Source organism: Odontesthes bonariensis, chromosome 14, assembly GCF_027942865.1.
Source record: "Odontesthes bonariensis isolate fOdoBon6 chromosome 14, fOdoBon6.hap1, whole genome shotgun sequence".
In the NCBI taxonomy this organism is placed as follows: Eukaryota; Metazoa; Chordata; class Actinopteri; order Atheriniformes; family Atherinopsidae; genus Odontesthes; species Odontesthes bonariensis.
Window position 1 is genome coordinate 12,223,439 of NC_134519.1, and position 23,765 is coordinate 12,247,203.

The window sequence follows — 23,765 nt, forward strand, 5'->3', positions numbered from 1 at the left end:
AGACTCTTCCCTCAGTCTGCTTAGTGTCAGTACAGCCAATAGGCTCACAGGGTGCAGCACTCCCACTTTTTCATTGGATGAGCCCCCCCTCGCATGCTGATCGCATTATTTTTTCAAGCAAGAGGGTGGTGGAGAATGAGGAGGCTGTGTGCTGCAGGATGAATGCAGTAGATTCAGGGGGGCAGACAGAGGTTTGTTTTGAGAGGGAGGGCGATGGGTGCTCTCAGAAACAGAGAGAAAAACACAGAAAACAGAAGCCGTCCACTGATCTTCAAGGTTTTTCTCCCATCCATACATTTATTGTGTATATTTTCATATTTTAAGAGGATTACATTTTATTCTTGTCACAGTTTTGTTTTGATTTCATCCATCTAAAAACAATAATTTTGATTGTAGTTTATTCTAAGAAAAAATGAAGTATTATTCCTTATTATATTATTATTTTCACTGAATACTTGTTCATTTTCTGTCTGTTGCACAGTAAGTAGTTTCTAATAGCAACATCCGTTTTCTTCTCATTGATCTCAAGAAATCAAGAAACATTTGCACTATTATTATTAGCAATGTTTTATTATTATTAGTAGTAGTACTAGTTGTAGTAGTAGTACCCTGGTAGCAGTGATAGTAGGGATATTTTACCCTTAATATAAGTGTATAAATATTTTTTTAATCAAACATCAGGGTTTAGATTTAATGAATGAAAAAAAATCCAACATTGTGCCTCCCAGGTTTACACTTTTGTTTGAAAATTTTGCATAAAGATTAAAAATGTTGAAGTTATTTTCATTATTTTCATTTTAGCGCAGATCTATTCACTGTGAAATGCACTTGTATCACCTTCATTTGCCAGTTTTTAAGATCAGAAAAAGCAAAAATAATACACTAATAGTAATGTAAGAAAAAATCATGGTGGAATTTGATATTTTCTTCAGTTATTGGAAAGAATATGCGCAAAAATTGGCTTTAATATCCGCTGAAAGGGAGTTGTGAAATATCTGTACTTACACTAGATGTAAAAAATCTGATGAAACATTCCTACTTCTAATCATATTTTATAAATATAAACTTGTTTTTCAAACATAGCTTATATATCCCAGAAAAATGCTGGGGAAGTTGCAACTTGGCCAAAAGCTTACAAGAAGCATCCAAACGACGTCTTGTAAATCACCAGAATGCAGTCCGTTGTCTGTTCATCGAGTTCAACCTTTGGTTCAACTCTGGAATCGATTTAGTTACGCAGAGACTGACCAACGATTTAGTTACGCAGAGACGCTACGTCTTACGTCAGACCCTCCTAATCGAACGTGAGAGAGCTTGTGTTGATGTCCGCAGCGGTTCTCCCGTCTACTTACTAACCCACCGGGATCAAACTTCAATTGCTCCAAGATGTTTTTGTCGGCTGCTGTTCGCTCCGCTGTCTCGCAGGCGGTATGGTTGGAATATTTTGTATGGTTTTGGGTTTTAAAGTTAAAGCTAACTTCTGTAAGCTGTGGAGAAAGTAGCATGACTCTTCACAAGGGCATGTAGCGGAGGACGCTAAGCTAAGTAATGTTGGGTAACACAGTAGCATGCTAGCTAACTTAGCTTCCTGCTGTAAATTGTATAACAGGTGAAAGCTCGATGAAAAAAAGCTGTGCAAATGCAGATTCCAGCTGAACACAAGAATGTATCCATTAGAATTGGCCACAGTCTGATTGTTAACATTATAATGGCTACGAGTTTGATCTTTGACGGGTCAACTGAACGTGAAACTTTTACTTGTTTAACTTATGAATGTACAATTGAAAGATATACTTGCCAAAATACTTCTTTGAGTGGTTATTGTATCAGTTCTGCAATGTCTGCCGTGTAGACATTTGAACTTAAAATACGTTTGCATTTTATTACTAATCACTTAATGCTAAATTTACAGGAGGTCTTCACATCACATGTCCAATCATTTTCCTGCTGAATGTGGTTGAAACTTGTAAGCTGTCATCTGTCATTACACAGCCAGGTATTTTACCCATCTTCATCTGCATTGCAGGCCAGGCAGGTCAGGAGTCTGCATCAGTCTGCTGCACGTGCTGGAGCTGGTGGTATCTTTGTGGTGAGTTTTAGTTTCTTCTGCTTAACTCATCAAAACATAAACCCGCTTTAAAAAAAAAAAAAAAAAAGAAAGAAAAAAGCAGCCTAAAACCTAACTTTTCTGTCTTGGGTATCTGCAAAACTTGACATGGTTGTCATTATTCAGTAAAAACATTTTTCAGCCACTGAAGCTCTGAAACATGAAATTAAAACAGCTTTAGAGCTTAAACCTTCAGCCTTTATCCTGAATTCTATCTACATTCTAAAGAACTGTGATATCTTATTAAAATCACTCACGATGCACCAGGTTTGATGGGCAGAGCAACCAAACCAGTACTCTTATGGTCTGAAAAGTGATGTATATACATATATGTATAATACATGATGATTATCCTTATCTATTTTTTCCAAAGTATTTGCATAATGTTTGATAAGGAATTATTTCCAGTATTGAACTGCAGTTTGGTGCTGGATGTCAACAAAAATGACTTAACAGATGTAGCTGATTAAATTTAGCTTTGTGAACCTTATTTACCCTTTTTTTTTTTTTTTTTTACATCATATTGTTTCAGATATTCATCAGATAATTATAAATGAAAGCTAAATATTTACCTGCGGCTAACTTTGCACTATGTTGAACTAATCCCAGAGGTATCCGTTTATTCCGAAGGTTCCTAATATAGGAGCTACCTTTAGAGCCTGTTACAGGCACACAATAACATCCCATGTTAATTCTCTTGTAATGGAAACATGTCATGGTTTCATAATCCCTTGTTAGGAGACGATGTTTTGCCCAGTGCTATGATTAGGGAAAAAAACAATGGTTGTGACACTCTGCCTCTGTGTTGTTTTGGATATCTTTCACTTTAAATGCCATTTACTTGAAGGTTGTGTCTTTTAATTGCACAAAGGATATTTGCTGCTCACAAGGGGGCAGTGTGTACAGAGGCAGAAATAATTGCCGTCTGTGTTGAGTGTTTTTTTTCTGTGGTCAATAACAGCACCTGCTTCCTCTCTTACACGAAGAGTTCTTAATATTTGATCAGATACGTTTAAAGGTTTTCGTAAACCTGTTTCTCCACACGTCAGCCTCCCAGCCTCCCAGTTTGATAGCTTGTGAATAAGAATTTATGCATATTTGCAGCAAAATGTCTTTGAAAATTGTCAGCAGCAGCTGCACGTTTGGTGTGCTAAATACGAAATCTTCTGAAACATGATGATATTTCTCTTTTCAGCACAGAGATACTCCTGAGAACAACGCTGACACTCCTTTTGAGTTCACCGAGCAGAACAAACAGGTGAGGCTCACGTCTTTGTTGAGCAACTCTTCTCACAGCTTGCAGCTATGAGAGATTTTGGTATACTGTTTTTGTGTAAGTCTCAAGGTATTTTAATACATTTTTCTCCATTATATTTGAACTTTTTAACTTTAGTTGTGCAACTAGCTCTCATTTTTCAGTTGGTCTGGCTTCACCAGTTACATCGAGGCAATGTGTTCTGGTGTTGCTCTTATCTTTCTAAAGAGCCGTTAGACGATACAGTCTCAGTATTTTACTGTAAAATTTCAGCACCCGATAATCTTAGCAAAGATTAAAAACAAGTGTTGTCAGCAGACAAAATATTGTTATGTTGGTATCTACAAAGCTGAATGTGTGTGTCTGCAGATAATTCTTGTATAAAAATATTAACACTTTATATAGTTCTTGAATTCCAAACAGAAAAAAGCAGATAATTCACTTTTAATTTTCCTTTTTAAAAAAAAATATATTTCTCCCGTAGAGAATCGAGGCAATCATTTCAATGTACCCTGAAGGACACAGGCAAGCAGCCACCATCCCTGTGTTGGATTTGGCCCAGAGGCAACATGGATGGCTCCCCATCTCCGCCATGAACAAGGTGCAGAGATTTCTTTAAAGCCTCTTTCAGATATGCACTGCATCATTAATCTGCTGGCATCTCAGTGTGTCAGTGTCATGTTTGAACTACCCCCCCACCCCCCCGGTGCTTTACGTGACTTTATAAACCGGGATTAGCTGCAGCATAGAGACATTTTCTTCCTCAACGGCTTAAAAGTTTGAGTTGCAGAAGAAGATGGGTTTTTTTTTTTTGGTACCAGTGGCCTCTTTTTATAGGAGCTGGACAAAAACATTGGCATAGAGAGGAGTGGGCTAGCATGCAGCTAAGGATCACTGCCCTGGACTATAACCCAAAGGCATGTGGTGTCTTTACAGCTCTGCTCAACCAGTTTAGCTCCTGATGCCCTGGCAAGATGACATGTTTTTGTGAGACTCCTTGAGGACTTTTGATTTAATATTTAATCTTGTAGGAATGGCAAACTTTGCTCGCATGCCTGAAAGAAGAGTGAAGAACATTAACAGACCAATGTCTGAATGCCATGGCTTCAACAGATTGATATAGCCATTAATGTTGTGTATCTCATTACTGAAAAGGTAGCTTTTAATTTCCTTTCCAGCACTAATGCCAGTTAGATTTTAGTCTAATACTTCACGAGTAAGATCACATATTTACAGTCACATTAATGTGTCTTAATGTTTTCACTCAGGTTGCTGAGGTGCTGGGTGTCGCTCCAATGAGAGTTTACGAAGTAGTGACATTCTATACAATGTTTCTGCGTCAGCCTGTGGGAAAATACTTCATTCAGATCTGCACAACAACACCCTGCATGCTGTGCAACTCGGACAGCATCCTGGAGGCCATCCAGAACAAGCTGGGTGAGTGAATCATTTTTTCTTTTAACACCGAGCATCCAATAAAGACATGAAAACACACATAACGGCAAATTTTTTTCTTCTTCTTTTTTTTTTTATTGTGTATGTTGTAGACAAACATGTAAATATACAACTGCGAGTGGTATTTAAACACCAGCAAACAAGAAGACAGACAGAAAATAGAAAATAAGACAGAAAACTAACAAATCTGAGGTTGGGTTACATTTGGAAGGCATTCATTTTCTCTTTCATTCAGTCAAATTTGACCTTTTGTTATAACTCGCATATAGTGTTGCAGCTGTTAAGCATCAGGTTTGTCCACAGGTATCAAGGTTGGAGGAACCACTCCAGACAAGATGTTCACTCTAATTGAAGTGGAATGCCTGGGCGCCTGTGTGAATGCTCCAATGGTCCAGATCAATGACAACTATTATGTGAGTGCCTGACTTCTGTTCAGATGGCCTCTTCACCGAACATTATAACGACATTAACTAAATTAGATTAAAGCCTGAAATAAGTTTCCAAAGAACGTCAGCAGAGAATTCATCTCTCGGTCCCGTTCAACCGAGGCCGGCGCAGGTGTAGTTCAGGCTACACAACGGGACGGCTTCGGACCCCGTCAGAACAATAACAACAACAACAAAGCTGGAAAAGCATCGTTATGGCATTTAACTCATTTTGGAAATGGATTCATTTCACCAGCCAGATATGATAAGAAAAAAAATTGCTCCTTTTGGATTAGATTTTTAAACATAATGTGAAACTAATTTTGCATTTGGTTACCACGGGCAACAGTTATTGCAAGCCAAGCTAAAGTAAATGACCCAATTCAAGTAAATGCAACTGTTCTTTAATACCCCAAACTGCTGAGATGTGATCATTAGAGTAAGAAAAAGCCCTGTTTGTTTAGCGTTTTATGTGAAATAATTAGCAGCCTGAAATCCACACGGTCCTCAGCCAGATTAATCAAGCCTGTCGTTATATGCACAATTCACTAAGACGCAGGTTGCGTTTGAGACAAAACGGGCACTTAATCTCTTCTAAACCTGAAGGCAACTATCCAGATTTTCAGAATATTAAATGTTAGATTCTCTCTTTATATACACACTTTACACTTTAAGATATAAAACAATCAATAACATAACCCTTTTTAAAAGAAAAATATTGTTGGATAAGAGCATTAGGGATGCAAAAAGCTACAAAATGCTAATCTGGCTGCGGGAAAAGTTTCAGGTCCATCAGACATACGAGCTAAGCTTTGGGTGAATTAACATAATTAAATTTCCATTACGTGATGCAATCTTGACCTCTTCAGCTTTGGGTAGAACCGAAGTTGGGTAGAAGTCTGTTAAAAAGGAGCCAAACTGACTGTTTTCTTTGGTTTTTGTATGAATGTACAGTAAAATATATAAACAAATTGTGTTTTTAAGTGTTCACCGTATTGTAGCTTTATTTTCAAAGGGCACTACATAAAACTGACTAAGGTTTAGGATTGCTGATGTGAATTTATATTTATATAATCTATAATAACAGGGTGGCCGCGGGTCCTTAAAAAGTCGTAAATCAATTTTCCTGAAAATAAGACCTTAAAAAGTATTAAATTGTCTTAAATTCAGATTGCATGGGTCTTAAATATTTGTGTATTTTTCTTTTTGCTCTAAAGGAACAGTATTTCTTTTTTAAATATATATTTACTTGATTTTATAAGCATTTGTTCAAGGGACTTAAATGTTCTGAAAATATTGTAATAAATTTAATTTAGGACAGTGATGACATTTGTGATCTTTTCGCATGACACGCAATTAGTCGATGTTCTTAAACTCAACCGTCATTTGACCATACTGCCAGTGTGTTTACTTTGAAATACTTGGTATTTCCATCGTACGTTTGGTCTTAAATTTCATTTAGAAGTGGTATTAAAAGGTCTTAAAAGTCTTAAATTTAACTTGTTTATACCTATAAGCAAGAGTTTATAGATGTGACAGTAAAATAATCACCTGCATTTAGTTTGATATTGAAGGATAAATATTGTAACGCTTTGAATGTCACACACATTATTTATGGATTTGATAAAAGGTTCATATTTGATCACTTTGGCAGTGTTGTGAGATAAATGTCTTTATAAATTCTGTTTAAAATATGGCCTCCACTCATGGAATAGCAGTGCACCTTGCTGCTTTCTTCTCATACATGTGTTTTTTTCCCCTTCTTTTCTTCAGGAGGACCTCTCACCCAAGGATATTGAGGACATTATTGATGAACTAAAGGCAGGCAGAGTCCCACTCCCAGGACCCAGGTACTTTCTGTAGAGCTGCTGTTAGAATTTCCAGTCATACCACGTGTGCACCGATTACAAGTGAGGATGTGTTTTTTTTTTCCCCCCCGTAGGAATGGACGTTTTTCCTGTGAGCCTGCAGGCGGATTGACTTCCCTGATAGAGCCTCCTAAAGGACCAGGATTTGGTGTAAGATCAGACCTGTAGACGTCACCCGGCCACTTAACTGGCTGCTTTGAAAGGAAGTTATCCATGAAGCTGTTAAAACCGAAACATATTGTAAATAAAATGTTCCTGTACCTGTTGTCAAGGTGTAACTGCGTCACTTATATGGACTCCAGAAAGGATAAGGTATTGATCTGATATACCCGTGTGTGTGTGTGTGTGTGTGTGTCTGTGTGTGTCAGGCAGGCACACTTAACACAGAAGAGTAACTAACTATTCTATCACAACATTGCCTGAGCTTACAGTTGTACAGTTGTCTTAAATTATTCTCTGAACCCAACTGTTGTAGCCATTATAAATTAATGACAAATGACTACACCACCAATAAATTCACATGTTGTGTAAGGTGGAATTTGCTTTTGTTTGTTAAATATAACATAGCTTTATTACATTATGCTGCAGTATGGTGGTGGTGGTGGATAGGTACCATGCTGGCTGCAGCCTTGTTAGGCAACTTAATGAAGGGTTTTTACTTTTTCTTTGAATAATTTCTGTTGTAAAAGTACATGCCCGAAAAAGAATGATTCAATATTTCTGATGACAAATAATCACAGTTAATAATCATTAAGTTAATTTCCTAAAATCCTAAATTATTTTTCTTTTTCTTGACTAAATATGGGACATGAAACTAATCCATGTTTAAATTTAAAATATCTTATGGTCAAGCATAAATGTTTTATAACCAGGGTGCTTATTTAAAGAGCATGCCTGTAATACTGTTTGTCATTTTAAACTTTCATCTGTTAAAATCACTATAATATAATGTTTTTTTTTTTTTAAATTGACCTACACTTATTCATCCTGTTTCTGAGCAGATTTATTCTGCACTCTGCAACCGATTTTATTTTGAATTATTAAAGAAAGTGTCGCGTAAATGTCCACAGCAATCGAGAATTGCTGTTGGAACAACAGAGACACATAAACCTGACGCCTGCACTGCTATTTATCTCCAAATGGAAAATAATCTGCTGAGTGAGTTGGCCAACTGATTAATTGATCTATTTTTAGATATAATCAGATAAGTTTAAAAATATTACACATAATGTACCAGATAAAATAAAGTAATTTTAGTGGGTGTGAAAAATCTGGTGTTTGTAATTGACATTATTATAACTGAAAAGATAAACTGAAGAACTTATTTGAGATGCCATCTAAAATTGTTATACTCAAAACTAGATTGTGTATATAATAACAGGGTACCACTAAGTATTTCATTAAATACTTTTAAGCTACTCCATTCAATAGATTTTGTAAACCATATTTCTAAAGCAGCACTGAATAAATTAAAATAAACCGTTCCCTTCCAGCAACTGCATGTCATTTAATTTCAATCCCGCAAAGGTGGCGTTTTCGTGTCTAGCCAGTGCCCCTCCCCCACTTTCCTCTCGCCACTTTCTTCAAGCCAAGCTCTGCAACATTATGCACCGACGACGCATGCGCGTACTGTCCACCATGATGCAAATGTCACTGCGCAACCAATTCAAAGCTGACTCATATGCAAAATTGGCGGGCAATAAGTGCGAATTAGCGCCATCAACGTTTTAATGACACTACACAGCCCATGTTCACAATAAAAGAACGGAACCGCCATTGCTCCGTTGATCTCAGCTGTGTTCTTCGAGAAAGTTCGCACTGACCGCAACAGAGCAGCGGAAAAGATGACGTCAAGTGGCCATTCCTGTTCTCCCTCTCCATTCCTTTCAGCCCGAATTCGCACGCTAAAAGCCACCTGCAGATCTTAAACATGCCACTATCTCGCTAAATGTGATAGCAAGTAGAATACTGTAAGCATTAAAAGGGCGGATTTACTCACAGCTTCGAAATAATATCAGTTAAATCGTTTGACACGTACCCATCTACAGTCTATCCAGCAGACGGAGTCCTTATAAGCTCGGTGGGGCTCAAGCGGTCACATGACTCTCTTCGGCCAATCAGAGCGGTGTTTGCATGTTTTGCTAGGCTTTTCTCGGAGAGGACGACAGACGAACTGCTGGGATGTTTTCAAAACCAGCGATGAACGTCACACAGCCGTAGGCAACGGTTAACGTCCAATATTTAGGAAATAACTGTTAATAGTGAGCAATATTTAGATACAGCGGAACGCGAATGAGTTGGCTGGACCTGTAACACAGTTTAAAGGTAAGCACAAAACAAGGCTTGTTAAAATAGCTTCGGATCATGATGGGTAAAAATCCTAGTTAGCCGTCTGGCTAAATTCTACGGCTACCAGGCTAACGTTGGGCTAACTGGACGTAAACTGCGTGCGAAAATGAATGTTAGGTGTTTGCGTGAGCTTGGTATAGTTGTGTGCCACGTGCGTTGCGCACATTGAATAGTTCATCTCTATAACTGAAATTTCAGCTGTATCCACTTTTGTTAAGTCGTTGCATTTGAAGCGAGGGTACAGAGTGCTAATAGGAAAATGTCGGAGCGAGGCACAGCGAGCCGGGTTAGCCCCAGTGAGGCTGTGACGGGCTGGATGCGAGCTTACTAGCTAGCTGTAAACGTTGGGGAGGGGGGGGACGTTGTGAGGGCAGTGAAGGGGCTGCAGTGGGCTTTTGTCTCAGGCTTTTCTGTGCTCTTGTGTTGATTATTGCCATGAAAAAATTGTACATGAACTCATTTCCCTCCCCCTTACCGCTGTACGCGCGACTATTTGGTTTAATGCCCCTTAAACCAAATAGTCGCGCGTACAGTGGTTTTTTTCGTGACTAAATTATACTACCCTTGATAAATTTATTTACATTCAGCAGCCAAGTTGGAACATTTGAGCGCTCAGTGACATTGCTTTCTGTGCATTGTAAGAAGGCACGAGCGACACACACGTTACCATGAAGTGGGTGGTGTTGTCTGCAACGATCTAACTGCCGTTTATTTACAATCAGCATTCAGCACCGTGTCGGGGATAATTGCGATCAACTCTGGTGTAACACATAATAATTATGAATGTTATTTTAAATGCATGCAGGGAACTAGCATGGCTCGAATGACTAGGAGCTTGCGCCTCCCAGCCATTGACTGTGACATTTTGGGGGTGTGTTGCCTGATACAAAAGCTGCCTGTTTTTCAGATGGCTGGCTGTGCAACGACCGATCTGAATCCAATCGGACGACAAAACCTGAAATTTTAAATGGGTTGAGTTAAAGATCTGCGCTGAACGACACCGATTACACACACTTTGATTAAGCTTTTTAATGCCAATTTCTTGGCTCATTCGTGCTTATTTGTCTTCCACCGATATCAGTTAATTAGTTGTAATACAATTGAATAAGCATTATATCATTGTAAGGGCACAGAACAAATCACAGAAATTAGCCATAAAAATATATATTTCCATCAAAAATGAGATATTTAATGTCTTTCAAGTGCTCTGTAAGGTAGAAGAAGAACAAGGATGGCTGCCAGTGTCACTCGATAAAGAAAGGCTTTTTTGGAGAGGGGGGGTTGTTTAAAAAGAAATCACAATAATTTGTGTTAATTTTGATACTGTATAATAGTCTGAATTTCTGCGACAGAACACTTCTCAATTACAAAATATTTGCATTCAGGAAGAATAACCTCTGCAATATGTAGGAAAACATACCACTAGGGCTAAATGTTTAGATAATTTAGTTAATGATCTAAAATAATGTTATTATTTGGCCTGTGTTTCTACAGCTTTACTTCGCCTCCTTTTCAAAAATGCTCTTAAGCCGGCGTCACTAAACGAAATACCAAGGAAGGCAGAGTTTTACGACTTTGCATTCCACTAAAAACCAAACTACATTTAGTCATTTCACTCGTTGTCACACCTTAAATCTGAGAAAGAGAACGAATTGATAAAGAAAAATGCATGTGATGGTCTTCTTGGTATTGAAAGACAACCAGGCTGCTGTGACGCATCTTGTTTTGACATTACTAATCCCACAGCACAGTACTTATTACCCATCATTTCTAGTCGTTGATGTTGTGATTATAAAAGATGATGCAAATGGCTCTAGAAATAAAGATTTTTCATACATTCATGATAACAAAATTGAATAGATTTGTAAGTATTTTTATAAGTATTGTAAGTACAAAGCTTCAATTTGTTTTTTTTATCATCAATACATCAACAACAATTCATAATATTTGTCACACAGTTTAATTTGAAGTAAATGTTAGTTAATCAATTTTTCATAAAATAAATATGCTTATCAGTCCCATGGCTGTACACAGACTGACTGATCTTTTTATATGAATGGAAGTTAATATTCTCATCAGGAAACTGATGCTTCTTTTGTATGCATGATTTCTGCTGCCAGGGTAGTTAATTGAACGTGGTGGGATTATCTGCCTTTTTGTTGGTCTACCAGTTCATCCCCTTTGTTAAACATATTTTTAGGTCCTTCACTGCAAGTAAGAACTAATATCTCAACATTCTGCTGGTAAGCTGCCCATTTAACTGGAAATGAATTAGATATCCTACAGCGTTAAAGGTTTATTGCCATACTGTCTCTAACAAAGCGTTAAAACTCTGGCGTTAGTACTTTATTTGTTGCAATTTTGGAGACATTGTGTATAATAGTGTTTTTTTTTTTTGGTTTTTTTTTAATAGTAATTTGAGAATGTTTTTCTCTCCGGCAGTTCAGCCGTCTGCCAGTTTACATCATTTGACACTGAGCAAAGAAACCAAATGGACATCAGCTTCTCTTAACAGAAAGGGTACACACATGTTTTTATTTTCCAAATGGACAGATTTGATTCAGCTATATGACTGAGGTGAAATTACAATCATCCAATCAAGTGACCTTGACAAAGCGGTTAAGTTGGGGCTCCAGACTGCAACTGTTAAGTCACATTAGACCATTAAGGGAGATGGTGCGTTTTATTTTTCTAATAAGGAGAACTTGTGTGAGTCATTGATATTTTACGCAGTGATAATTTAGTTTAAGTCCTCCTGATCGTGCATCATCTGAAACAAAAGAGGGGTTGCAAAATGTCACGCAGGTGCAAACTTGTTGTTCTTAAGAGAATGAGAAAAAAGCCATCCATCTTTGCATATTCCCCCAATCGCTGTCCAGTCAGATGGGGCCAGTTTCAAGGTAAACATTCTGTGTAGGTTTTCATCAAAGATATCTGTGTACTTCGGCCTGTTCAGCTTTCCCTCAACCATGATTGGTCTCCGTGTCCCTGCCACTGAGAAACACTGCCTCGGTACAATGACGCCGCCATCATTGTTCACTGTTATGTTATTTGATAGGCGATAAACTCTTTCCTTTTGTACACAATGACAATCAGCTTCTTGGTCACCTTTGGTATCATTTCTCTTCTCACCTGAATGTTCAGTTTGGCTTGGTAGTCCCTTCAAGTCCTTTACTGCATATATGAAATATGGCCTCTTTCATTTTTGGGGCCTTTAGGTTGTTTTTGTCTGTTCTTAGGGAACGTCTATCACTTTGTGGCTGGACTTCGGTGTGTGCCTTTACAAATCAAATCCAGTCAATTTGATTTTTAACATATGGACACAAAGTGAAGGTGTGAAAACATCTCAGGGCTTCTAAACGCTGAACAAGCAGTTTCAACCAACACATGTCAATTATTGTTTTCCACATATATGGTCTCATTAAGCATTTAAGCTTTATGCATAAAAATATCTTAGTTCAGTTCAGTCTGTGTAAGTAATTATTGATCTCTCTCTCTGACCAACCAACGGCAATTTAACACTGACAAATTGACTGGGAAAAAAGCCTTAAATAGGGCCGACAGAACGTTGTGTTGCATACCTAGAGGACCAGAGATGGACGGTCGCTGATTCTTGGTTTGGTGTATAAGCGCCCTTAGAGATGATCAAGGGAAATGAAGGACACTCGGGCCTAATTCGAAGTCTCACAGCAAAGATTCTTGGGCAATTTTTTTTTTTAATCTCGTCTTAATAATTTTCCAAAAGTGGCGAAAAAAGTTTTTATTTTCCATTGTAGGCTATTGAGTATTAATTGATGAGGGAAAGTGTGAGATGATGAACTTCCTGCTTATGTAGGGGGACCGTGCTTTGATGATTTGTCTTAAAGGTCTGAGAACAAGTGCTGAAGTATAGAAGAGGCGGCTGATGTGACACCAGTCTGTTCAGTGAGTTACTGCAGAGGAGAACAGCAGCTGACTCGGTAAATACTGAAATACCATTATCTTTAAAATGTAGACATTCACTGAGCTACTAGAAAAAGTAGAAAAGACATGCATACATACAAAGGTACACCGGACTTCTACAATGCTTCAAGATCATTATAATCATGTATCATGATCATTTTTGGTTTCAGTGAAACCACTTGCTTTGTTTTGTTGTTAACACATCTCACATCAGTATGTCAGGAAGGATGCACTGTCCGGTTTCCTTTTTTTGAAGTCTCAGTGCTGTTGGTGCTGTAGATGAATAAATAACACTTTGTTTCTTCACTTGGAACGTTGTGGTTACAGCGCTGGTCATTGTGTTCAACTCGTAGCTCTTAGAGACACTTACTGATAATAATAATTGTGTTGGATTGGACGACATTAGTTGGGTTTATCTTGCTGTTTTTATCCGTATTTAGAGACGTGAATGAGGAAAAGTGATTGAAAATTGGATAAAAATGTCAACTGGTGTCCTAAAAGACATTTAAAATGGTTGCCTCTGGTTATTTTTACCAGTTCGAAATAATTCTCGAAATGGAAGTAAGCTTTGGAATTGTGTCTGATGAGGCAAAGATTAAAATGGTGTTTGGATCTGAGCTGCCAAACAATAAACTCACTGATCAGCGTCTACACAGATACGATATTAAATCCCCAACTTTTCCACACATAAAAGAGGCTGCTGAAAAAGACCCTTCTACGTTTTCCTCTTGTGGATGTCCACTGCAACATTTGTTGTATTTTCTCCCCTCATGTTTGCATTAGTGAGGAGAACCATTTCTATTCTGATGGAGGCAGGGTGGCCTATGCCGTCACTTTCTGACAACTCACCACAGCCTATCTGACTCGCTTTGTAATTTAGGCTACATGTCTTTTCTGTTTGACGTATTTGTCATTGATATCGATTTTTAAAGCGAAATGGTATCCAGTACAACAAGTGTAGGAAAGAAGCACAATTTATTCAGCAATCTAATGTTAAAGTTCAATAAAAATTGAAGTCATTTAACCCTACCTTCATCAGTTTGATAGGGAACAAAACAAATATTGTTGCTTTTTGGTACCTGCGTGACCTGCTACATATATCCAAAACGCATCCTATCTCACGTTGAACTACTGTTGAGCATAAAACGGTAAAACAACTTGCGAGTCAGGGTTCCTCTCCGTGGGGAAATGATCGCTGACGCCCGGTCCCCTCGTTACACTGTAAACATTTAAGGACATTTACCACATTTGAAGTTTTGAGATCTATATTCTCTCCTTAGAAAATCTTAGGACAGCAAGATGTAACACAAGGAAGCTCGTTGTTTTTGGCAGAAATAGATGTGACCAGTGGTGTCTTTAGAGGTAACCACTGACTCTGGGGGAGGATTTTTCATGGAACACTTTTATTTCACATTTGGTCTGAATGCCCACATAGAGACAAGGGAGCAAGACGGCTTAGAATATGCCGCCTTCTTCTAGTCTAGTTTGGCTTGGTCCAAAACTCCCAAACTCTTGTCCAGTTAACTGTAAAACCCCCCCACCACCACCACAAACACACACTTTACCATCAGACTTCAAAGGGTAGAACTGAATTCAGAAAAACACCTCCTCCGAGTTGGTGAAGGAGTCTAAAGCAGTGATGTTGCATCAGTTTTTCACTGTTTTCCAGTGTGCTCTATGATAAATGCTTGATTTCCAACATGCTTGCATTTATATTGCCTTGATGGCCAATTCATTTTAAAAATGGTGTCCTTGTACTGAAGAACTAATGCATAAACATTACTCTGGAAGTAAGTACTTTTTTTGGGCAAATTTTTGGTAGACCTTCAGTCTGATGACCATTAATTTCAGAAGCCAGCTGGAAAAGCTTATATTTAAAGTGCAACCGCTTTCTATAACAGCGAGGACCCGTTGTCCTGAGTTGAGCAGAGTATTTTGACGAAACTGGTGATAGATATGTTAATTTCCTCTCATTGTTACTTGCAGGGTTTCCTTGACTGCCTCGTTTTGATCTTGATATTTTTCTTTCATTATCACCCATCACGTCTTTCCCCCCCACAATTAGATTCATTGTAACCTTTAACCACACTGATTGTGCAGTTTGCTGTCGTTTTTGACAGTTTTCTCATTTCCTGGTGCGTAGGGGCTTGTGAAAAATCATCAGACACGGTGACTCAATAACTACCTATCATGTCCTACAAACATTTACAATATTGATTAATGGTGTTTTATAACAAAAACCCACACATTTTCTTATAACTTATAGCCACATATAACTTTTTGTGCTTTCATGTTTTATTTTGACTCAACTAATTTACTATAAAGCCCCTCAAATTTACATATTTTCCTTTTTCTGTTATCAGACAGCCCAACAGGTCCAAGTTGGTTGAGTCACATGGTTGAAATCTGCTTCCAGATGTCACCACATCCCACACACTTTAAGCACAGTTGAGTGTATTTGTGCACCAAATTAAAGGTTTGATCGGTACGGCTGTTTTGGTGTCAAGTTCAGGTTTTTCTTTTTATTCAAAATGCACAAATGTAGGTTGTTGGGTAATATTTCAACTTATTTTGGAAAATTTTAACATTGACATGCATACATAAACCAGGTGGCTGTCAACAAGGGCAGTGCTTTGCAGTTACCAACAACTGTTGCTCATCACCACAGACTGACTTATATGCATACATGAAATCACATTGTAACAGGGCCATAGCAGTTTAACCTGAGTTAAGTCTGTATTTGAGGTGGAAACTTCGGTGGTCGGTGCTTTGGCACAGTTTGAATCTGCAGGAACATGTTGCTTGAAAGCCCCTCAGGTGAAACATTTGTTGTCCAGTCTCTCCATCTCCTCCTGCTGATCAATACACTTACGTTCTACTTCCCAAATGACCTGATGTGCTGTTACACCCCCCCATACACACACTTAACCTCAGCCAAATAATTAGAAAAAATTCTGAAACTTTCTATGAACACTGGTCAATAATCCCCCCTAACACCCGCTAACATCTTGAGTGCAATGGGAAAGTGTTTAATTGGCACTCAGCCCCATGCAGAATATGACTGCAGTAGTTTTTATCGGCACCAGCTCGGCACTGATGGGAACACAACAGCTGCGGAGGCACCCACATCGTCCTGAGTGAAAACTCAGGATGATGTGGTCGGATGTACAGGAGTGATTACAGGGCAGATTTTCTTTACAGAAACATGTGTTTACGAACCATGACTTTTAATGGAGATCCATAAATGAACAACAACACCTTGCAGACAAAAAGAGACGCAATTGATCAATTCACACATGTTGTAAAAGCCCCGATCGGTTAAATCTACGTACGACTGTTATCAGAGACAGTTTTATAAAGCTAACCTGTAGGATGCTGTTTCATGCTGTCCCTTCATGCTGTCTTAATGACACGCCTGTCCCTGGGAGGTGGCGTACTTGACTGTTAAGTTGTCACCCTCAGACACTGAGATTAAACACGCTATAACTGGCAACCCTAAAGGGTTTAATCATCTTTCTTTCAGTGGGCGTACCCCTATTAAAAAAAAGAAAAACAGGTTTATACACGCTACCTTTGGTGTAAAATGATACAACTGATGGCAATGGATCAATGGGCCGAACAGAATATTACAGATGGAAGTCCCGTTGGTGAACTTTGATTCCGCATGACATCAAACGTTCTTTATAGGCTGTATTCTCCATGTTACTGCCACCCTGAACCACAACATCCACACCCTGGCGGTAAGGGGACGGGTACATGTACGTTCCTACTGTTTCCGAATTATCTTTCTTTTCCCCCATACCTTCGTCGTGGCCACTGCTATTAATTCAGACCCTGAAAACACTTCACAGGCTGACGTTGGTTGCAGCCGTGGCAGAACTGACATTCCTCGAGGAGCGGATTCGGTTCAGAATATTCTTTTTCTGGGTGTCTTGGCAGCGTTTATCGGCAGCAATCGTTCTCTGATCACACCCTGGTGCGCCGAGTCTTGATTCCCAAAAATCTGACATTGCTCCAATTTCTCTGGTGTCATGAAAATATTATGAGTGAGGATCTGCAGTCACATCAATGTTACACGTGCAGATCTTCATACAGGCTCAGGGAGGGAGCATTAACATATCCATCACTGGCTTGCTGTTTGTCTCGTGGGGGAAGCGACATTGTGGCCTCTGTATACAATAGCCTCTCTAGACAGTCTATAAGCCTCTTACTGAATCGGGTATTGACCAAGGTGCTGTAATGCCTGAACAATTATGTAAGTATATACCGTGAGCTGCTTCAGGATTTTAGCTTCTAGTTGATTTATTTCTAATGATATAAGACTTTTTATTTCTGTGTATTTCATGTCATGATTAAGTTTCTTTTTCCATCTGATTTAGAATACAACTATTTAATAATAAGTGAGACATATTTGTTCAATTTAGGCCTAAATCACCATCGTATCTAACATAACTATGTCAGCATTGGCTGTTTTTGCTTGAGTAGATCTGTTGTTCACTTCTCAGATAAATACAATTTTTAAGAAAAGAGAGCTTTTTGTTAACTTTCATAAATAGAACAACGGTATACCACAGCAGCCAAACATGGTAGTTTGGCTGCCTCTGATGTGTCTTGTGAAATAATTGGCCAACCTTCATTATCTCTAAAAAGTAATCTGATTATGTAGCAAGGACTATCAGTCCCCACAGCAGTGGGAAAGAAAGTCTTGAGCAATTTGGCAGTCCTTGCTCAGGCTGGGAAGAAGAATTGGAGGAAAGGAAATCATTGTTAAGGTATGAAATAAAATGCATTTCTTTTAGTGGGAGCTTCAGCTTACTTAATAAGTAAAATCAAAGGGATTCAGTGTGGTCTCTGTACTCAACACCTCTAAGAACCTAATCCTCACCATCTTACAACAGCATCTTCATCAGCTATACAAGGCTGGTATGACTTCTGGCCAAAAGTATGTTACTTTACTCAGATAAAGCTGAACGCTGTTCCTCTTTTGTTTTGAGCGATGACACCCAGGCCTCATCTTCAGGGAAACCCCCCAAAAACAGTCAGTTTTTTTTTTTTTTTTACTCTCATCCTCAAAGTGAGCAAAGTGTGGACTATGACCTACTTAGTGTTGTTGAATTGCCATTAATAGTCACCGAGGCTCCTCGCTGATTGTAACTTGGCCATGTTGAGACGGATCAACCCAGAAAGTAGTGAAAAGATTAAGAGATCACGGCAGAAATGATCTGTTTTCTCTATTCCAGGCTGCGTAAAAATCTGCTCTCTCACTTTCACTTCCATTTGCCTCTTGCATTTGTCGTGCGGCGGTTAAAATGTGAGCTTACAGGTGCCTGTTGCAGTACAGATGGCCTCCAGCCAATCCAGAACCTATCTGCAGTTGTCCCCATCAGTCGAATGCGTCTTTGGGAGGCCCAGTAAGTGTGTGCTTGTGTGTGGAGGGTGGAGCCTCCTGATTACACAACATGTGCAGGCCTTTGCCAGCAGCTAAATGTGTGCACAACGTTGTTTTGGTTTAATGTGTTGAGTGCAGTATCGTGGTGTGTAACGGCTTGATGGTCAAACATATGCTTTTAGAGACCGACAGTTTGAGAACCTGTGACCTTCCTACTGCCTGCAAATAAGTGCGATGACACAGGAGGAGGAAAAAGCTGGCTTATATTACAGCGTATTTATCGATAAGACCGTAGAGTCGCTTTTGTGAATGAATTGTGAGGGAGAAAACCATATGTTGATAGTTTTTTGGGGAAAAAGACAGTTTGACAATGGGTGTGTTTGCATTCTTCACTTCTGGGCTGCTTTCACTTTATCAATGCCAAAGAAAAGCCGTCATATCCTGTTTACATTGGCTCCGTTTGTGAAAAAGCTTTTAAAAAGGCCGAGGGTCCCTCCTGTTATAAATTGGATGATTTAAAGATTTTCACTCATCGGACAAATTGTAATATTTAATAAACAAATTGTTTAAATAAATGGTGCCCATACCCTTAGGCTCAATTACTATGAATCTGTGCTTGTTTTTCTTTTACAACTTTTTTTTTTTTTTTTTTTTTTTTTTTTTAACTTCTACTTTTTAGAATCCAAGATGGCTGCCAACATGAAAGGTTAAGCACTTCCAAAAAACGGGGTGAAGACATGCACCCCTGCAGCTCTGGGTTTTAGGTTAGGGTCGTCCCAAACGTCGTTTGGGGTCTGTGAAGTTAGTCATTTTGATGACCTGACTCAGACTTTTGGGAGGTTACCAGAGACTACGCCACTCTCGAGTCAAATGTCTTTGTTTCATTGTCAGTGCCGGCAGTGTTTGCTGAGAGTTGTGATGCAAGATTAAACATTTGTCTCTGAGAATAGATCGCATTGATTATGATAAATTATGGTGAATAATTAAGGAATAATTTTTATTATTCAAGGAATTTTCCTGGTAGGCCCTAATTCCTAATTTTTAAAGGATTTCATTTGGACACTGATTTACCTGTTGGTTATCATGGCAACTGTTTCCTCAGTGAAATGTGTTAAAATAGCATTTAATACCTAGGCAGCGCCCGTTTGTGTGTGCCTTGCTATTTGCACATATTTCAATGCGCTTTTTTTTTTTTTTTTTTTAAGTATTTTTTTGGCGCTTTTTATGCCTTTTATTATATAGGACAGTGAAGAGAGACAGGAAGCAGGGGGCAGAGAGAGGGGGAATAACACACAGCAAAGGGCCGTCTGGTGTGGGATTTGAACCGGGGCCAGCGGCAGCGACTATAGCCTCTGTACATGGGGCGTCTGCTGTACCCACTACGCCACAGACTGCTCCTTCAATGCTCTTTTTAAAGAAAAATGGACAAGATACACGAGGGAATTTTGAACTGCGAATCAATGGCATGCAGGAAAATACATGTAATACAAATATTAACTAAACGGGTTCAACTTGTTATTTTTGGGTTTGAAATGCTTTTCTTTTTTAAAAGGTCAGTGGAGATGCTGTTTAGTGGTGGAGACACTGTAGGCTATTCTATTCTTACCTCGGATTGCATTTGTTGACGTCTTTGTACTCCCTGGGTTTTCTGAACCATATCCAGTGACGTGCTCTCCCTTTCTCCTCCGTTGGTCTTTTTTTTTTTTTTTTTAGCCACATCAGTGTCTTAGATTTTCTTTCTTTCCCTACTTATATCCTTGACATAAAAAAAAAAACCTGTGTATTTATATGAATATTTAGCCACATTTAGCCATTTATTGTACCTCTGTACCTTTAGATAATGTAGTGATTTCTGCTCACTCAGCTTAACTCTTATTGTTTCTTCAACTTTGCTCATTATTTTTGAAGATATGAGTTTGTTTTGTTTTTTAAAACAAAACACATCTCCTTTATCAATTTTGAAGATAAAACCGCAGCACTCGGGTTTGCTGCTCCAGCAACGGGAGACGTCTCGTCTGCATCTAAGCTGACTTGCAGCAGGCTGCCTTTGTGGCTGTGAAACAGCTGAGCTACGACTCGACGAAAACAACAACCAGCCGGTTCAGTCTCTCAGCTGCCGCGCACACAATACTCACGTGCCAGACATGGCAGCAGTGTTGCAGTTTGGTTAGAAGTACACTAATTGTTTGAAACACATAAAGATTTGTCTGCCTTCCAGCTCAAACAAATCAAACCTGTCTGTATAAATGTTGCAAAGACGTTGCATCAGCAGCGGGGGCTTGTGTCTTTGTACAGAGCTGATGGAGACAGAACAGGTGATGGCACTTCTATGCATTTTTCCTCTTACACTTGCCTGTATTGATTATATATTATTATTATTAGGTGATATATTGCTGTAAAATAAATAGTAAAATGTAAAAGTATTTAGTTAAGTAAATATGTGCAAGAATTTCCCACATAACTGCTGAATTAGCTGGATTTAACATTGCGGTCCTGTGCTGAAATTCTATCCCACATTGGGTCATTTTCATATTCCTGAACATTTTTAAATGGATTAAACTTTTTTTAAACGAAATAGCGATAACCCACCGAGGAGACGATGCAGGAGTATTTGATCTCTAACGGTTCTTCTCATATTTCTGAAAATACTTGTTTCAGGCCAGCTTGCTCCAGAAGCCAAGGCTTTAAAAACACCCAAATACAGGCAAAGAATTACTATAAGTGAGAGTTCAGTTAATAGTCCAACCCCTCACTCAAACTCCTGGTGTAGTTAATGTCTTCTGTTTGACTGTCAATGCCGTTTAGCTACCCACAATCTTCAAATGGAGCACTTTATGATACACGTCGATGTAAAAATGTGTCATTTAACGGTTCTGATGAAATCCACCCAGAGTTGTAACGTCCAGCGATGCATTGTCCTGAGCATTTAGACTCCAGTAGCACCCAAAGTAAGCCTTACACAACCAAATAATTGATATACAAGTTATCAAAGGTAAAATTGGAGCAAATTATTTTTAAGTAAAATTGCAAGGACCTTTTATGCCGAGGGGACAACCGATTCCTCCCAGTCTGAATTTGAAGAGGTTTAGCCAACGTGTCCGTATTAGCCTCCATGAGGCTTACTCGCAGACAAAGCTGTGGTTTTGACACACCACAGGCCGCCATGTGTTGGGCCTGTGATCGGATCGACAGCTCGTTGGGCTTAATTGGATGTGACAGGTGTAGATGGAGTCATGTCTTGAATGTCATGATGAAAACTGACACAACATTTCCCCTGAGGTTTATTTTTCAGACCGCAGCCTCTCGTTGCTCAAATGGAACCAAGTAGATGGCATTCCTCGTTGTTCGGACACTCTGTTGGCTGTAGAAGTGTTTTGTTTTATAGTCACACAGGTGGCTTCTTTGTCTGTAGGACCGCCCACACAAGTTGTCCTCTGATGAATCGAGTGGGCGATGACCCAATCGATTCAGTAAGAGGAGGGGAAGTTGTCCAAAGGTGATGAGGCGTTTTTTATTCACTTTGTGCCAACAGCTTTCCAGTTTTTGGTTCAGCCATGTGAGCTTTGTGAAAATGAGAACAAGACCTACGCCTAGGTCCTAACCTTTGCTCTAATCCCTCACTCATTCCCTGCCCCCTCCTTTTAACCCATAATCGGCATTAAAAGCTCCATTGTTCCTGTCGTCTGCTTGGGTATCCGATCATTAACCTACATTCAGAACAGTAGGCTTCTCAAGGATTTCAAACTCTCTCGGACTAGTTAAATGGGCGGGTTTTAGCAAGTCTTGGACTGAACCGTAGTCTCCTGCCAGTAAAGTTAACCCCATCGACTCCTCTCATCTACAAACATTAGGCTACTTTACGAGGCTCTTGATTTGTGTGTGTGCCATCCCCTGAACCTCTCCCATGGGAATTTGGAGCCGTTCTTGTTTTTTATGGAAGCTTCTAAGTGATGTATAAGGCTGTAAAAGTTCAGCATTCAGTCTTACATAAGAAGGAACATTTAGGAGGTGGGAGGCAAACTGTTTCTGGGTCATAAAACGGCATATTGCTCGGATGATTGTTAATCACTCAACAATATTTGGTGTAATGGCATTTTTCTACATGGATGAAATTAAAGCAACATGCTTTGTAAGCTGCAAATTATTACGTGTACGGTCCGTGATGTCGTAATCATCCTCCCAGTGAACAGCAAGGATCCATTGAAATATAATCTGCAACAGAATTTACCAGGTTCAGTGACGTGTTAACAGCAGTTTACTGGTGAAACGTTGGTATTTGTCACTCTTATTAGTTTTGGCAATAGAAGTGCAGGCTTTGCCCATATGGGAGAGTTTAAACCCAAAGCTCTCGAGCAGTCCCAGTGACATGGCTGGTTTTATTTATGCAACCCAAAAACACTTGGAACGAAGGCCAGACGCTCTGGTTGGAGGAGGCATGTTTCCTCCGTCTGGGGTTAGGGTAGTGAGAGGTGAACAGAAGCCTTCAGGCATCCACTGTCTTTTGCTGTTTGTTTGTCCATGTCAAAATATGCCCCCCAGTTTAGACGAAGCAATCGCAGGATGAGCAGAGCTGCACTGACTTCACATTTTAAATGCTATGTTTTTGAACTTGGTGCAGCCATGAGAATGAGGATGTAATGGAGAATGGTAAACATGAAGTCCAGCCTCACTATTAAGCTGCAGGTTATTTACTTGCTTAATAATTTTAGCAATAAAATGTTAGATGCTAGTTGAAACGATTACATTTCAAAGACCAAAATGAATGATAATTAAATGCTTGCTTTGTCTCACAGCGAGAGGGTAAATTCCTCCCATCTCATCTGGAATATTATTGGAATCAGAGTGCAGTGCATCCATGCATACATAGTGTGATATATATTTATTTTTCTGTTTTTGGAATACAATTGGGCCTAAAATCCAAAAATATAAGCTGGGTGTCCTGTGTGTGGAAGATGGGTGGCTGTGTGCTGGTTAT

At 39.1% G+C, this 23,765-nt stretch overlaps 2 protein-coding genes across 3 annotated transcripts in view; both read left to right on the top strand.

Annotated features, from left to right (window-relative positions):
* The first annotated feature begins 1,283 nt into the window (after positions 1-1,283).
* Positions 1,284-7,376, top strand: ndufv2 (NADH:ubiquinone oxidoreductase core subunit V2). Its single transcript, XM_075482945.1, has 8 exons — positions 1,284-1,428; positions 2,027-2,089; positions 3,303-3,365; positions 3,847-3,963; positions 4,631-4,799; positions 5,121-5,230; positions 7,016-7,092; positions 7,185-7,376. The coding sequence occupies exons 1-8, from the start codon at positions 1,387-1,389 to the stop codon at positions 7,276-7,278; spliced, it is 735 nt and encodes a 244-aa protein (XP_075339060.1). The 5' UTR covers positions 1,284-1,386; the 3' UTR covers positions 7,279-7,376.
* Positions 7,377-9,262: 1,886 nt separating this feature from the next.
* The window catches only part of ankrd12 (ankyrin repeat domain 12), a 36,305-nt gene continuing 21,802 nt past the window's right edge, over positions 9,263-23,765 (top strand). For both annotated transcript variants that reach the window (XM_075482932.1, XM_075482933.1), the window contains exon 1: positions 9,263-9,435. The gene's annotated coding sequence lies outside the window, so the exon portion shown is untranslated. The remainder of the gene's footprint in view (positions 9,436-23,765) is intronic.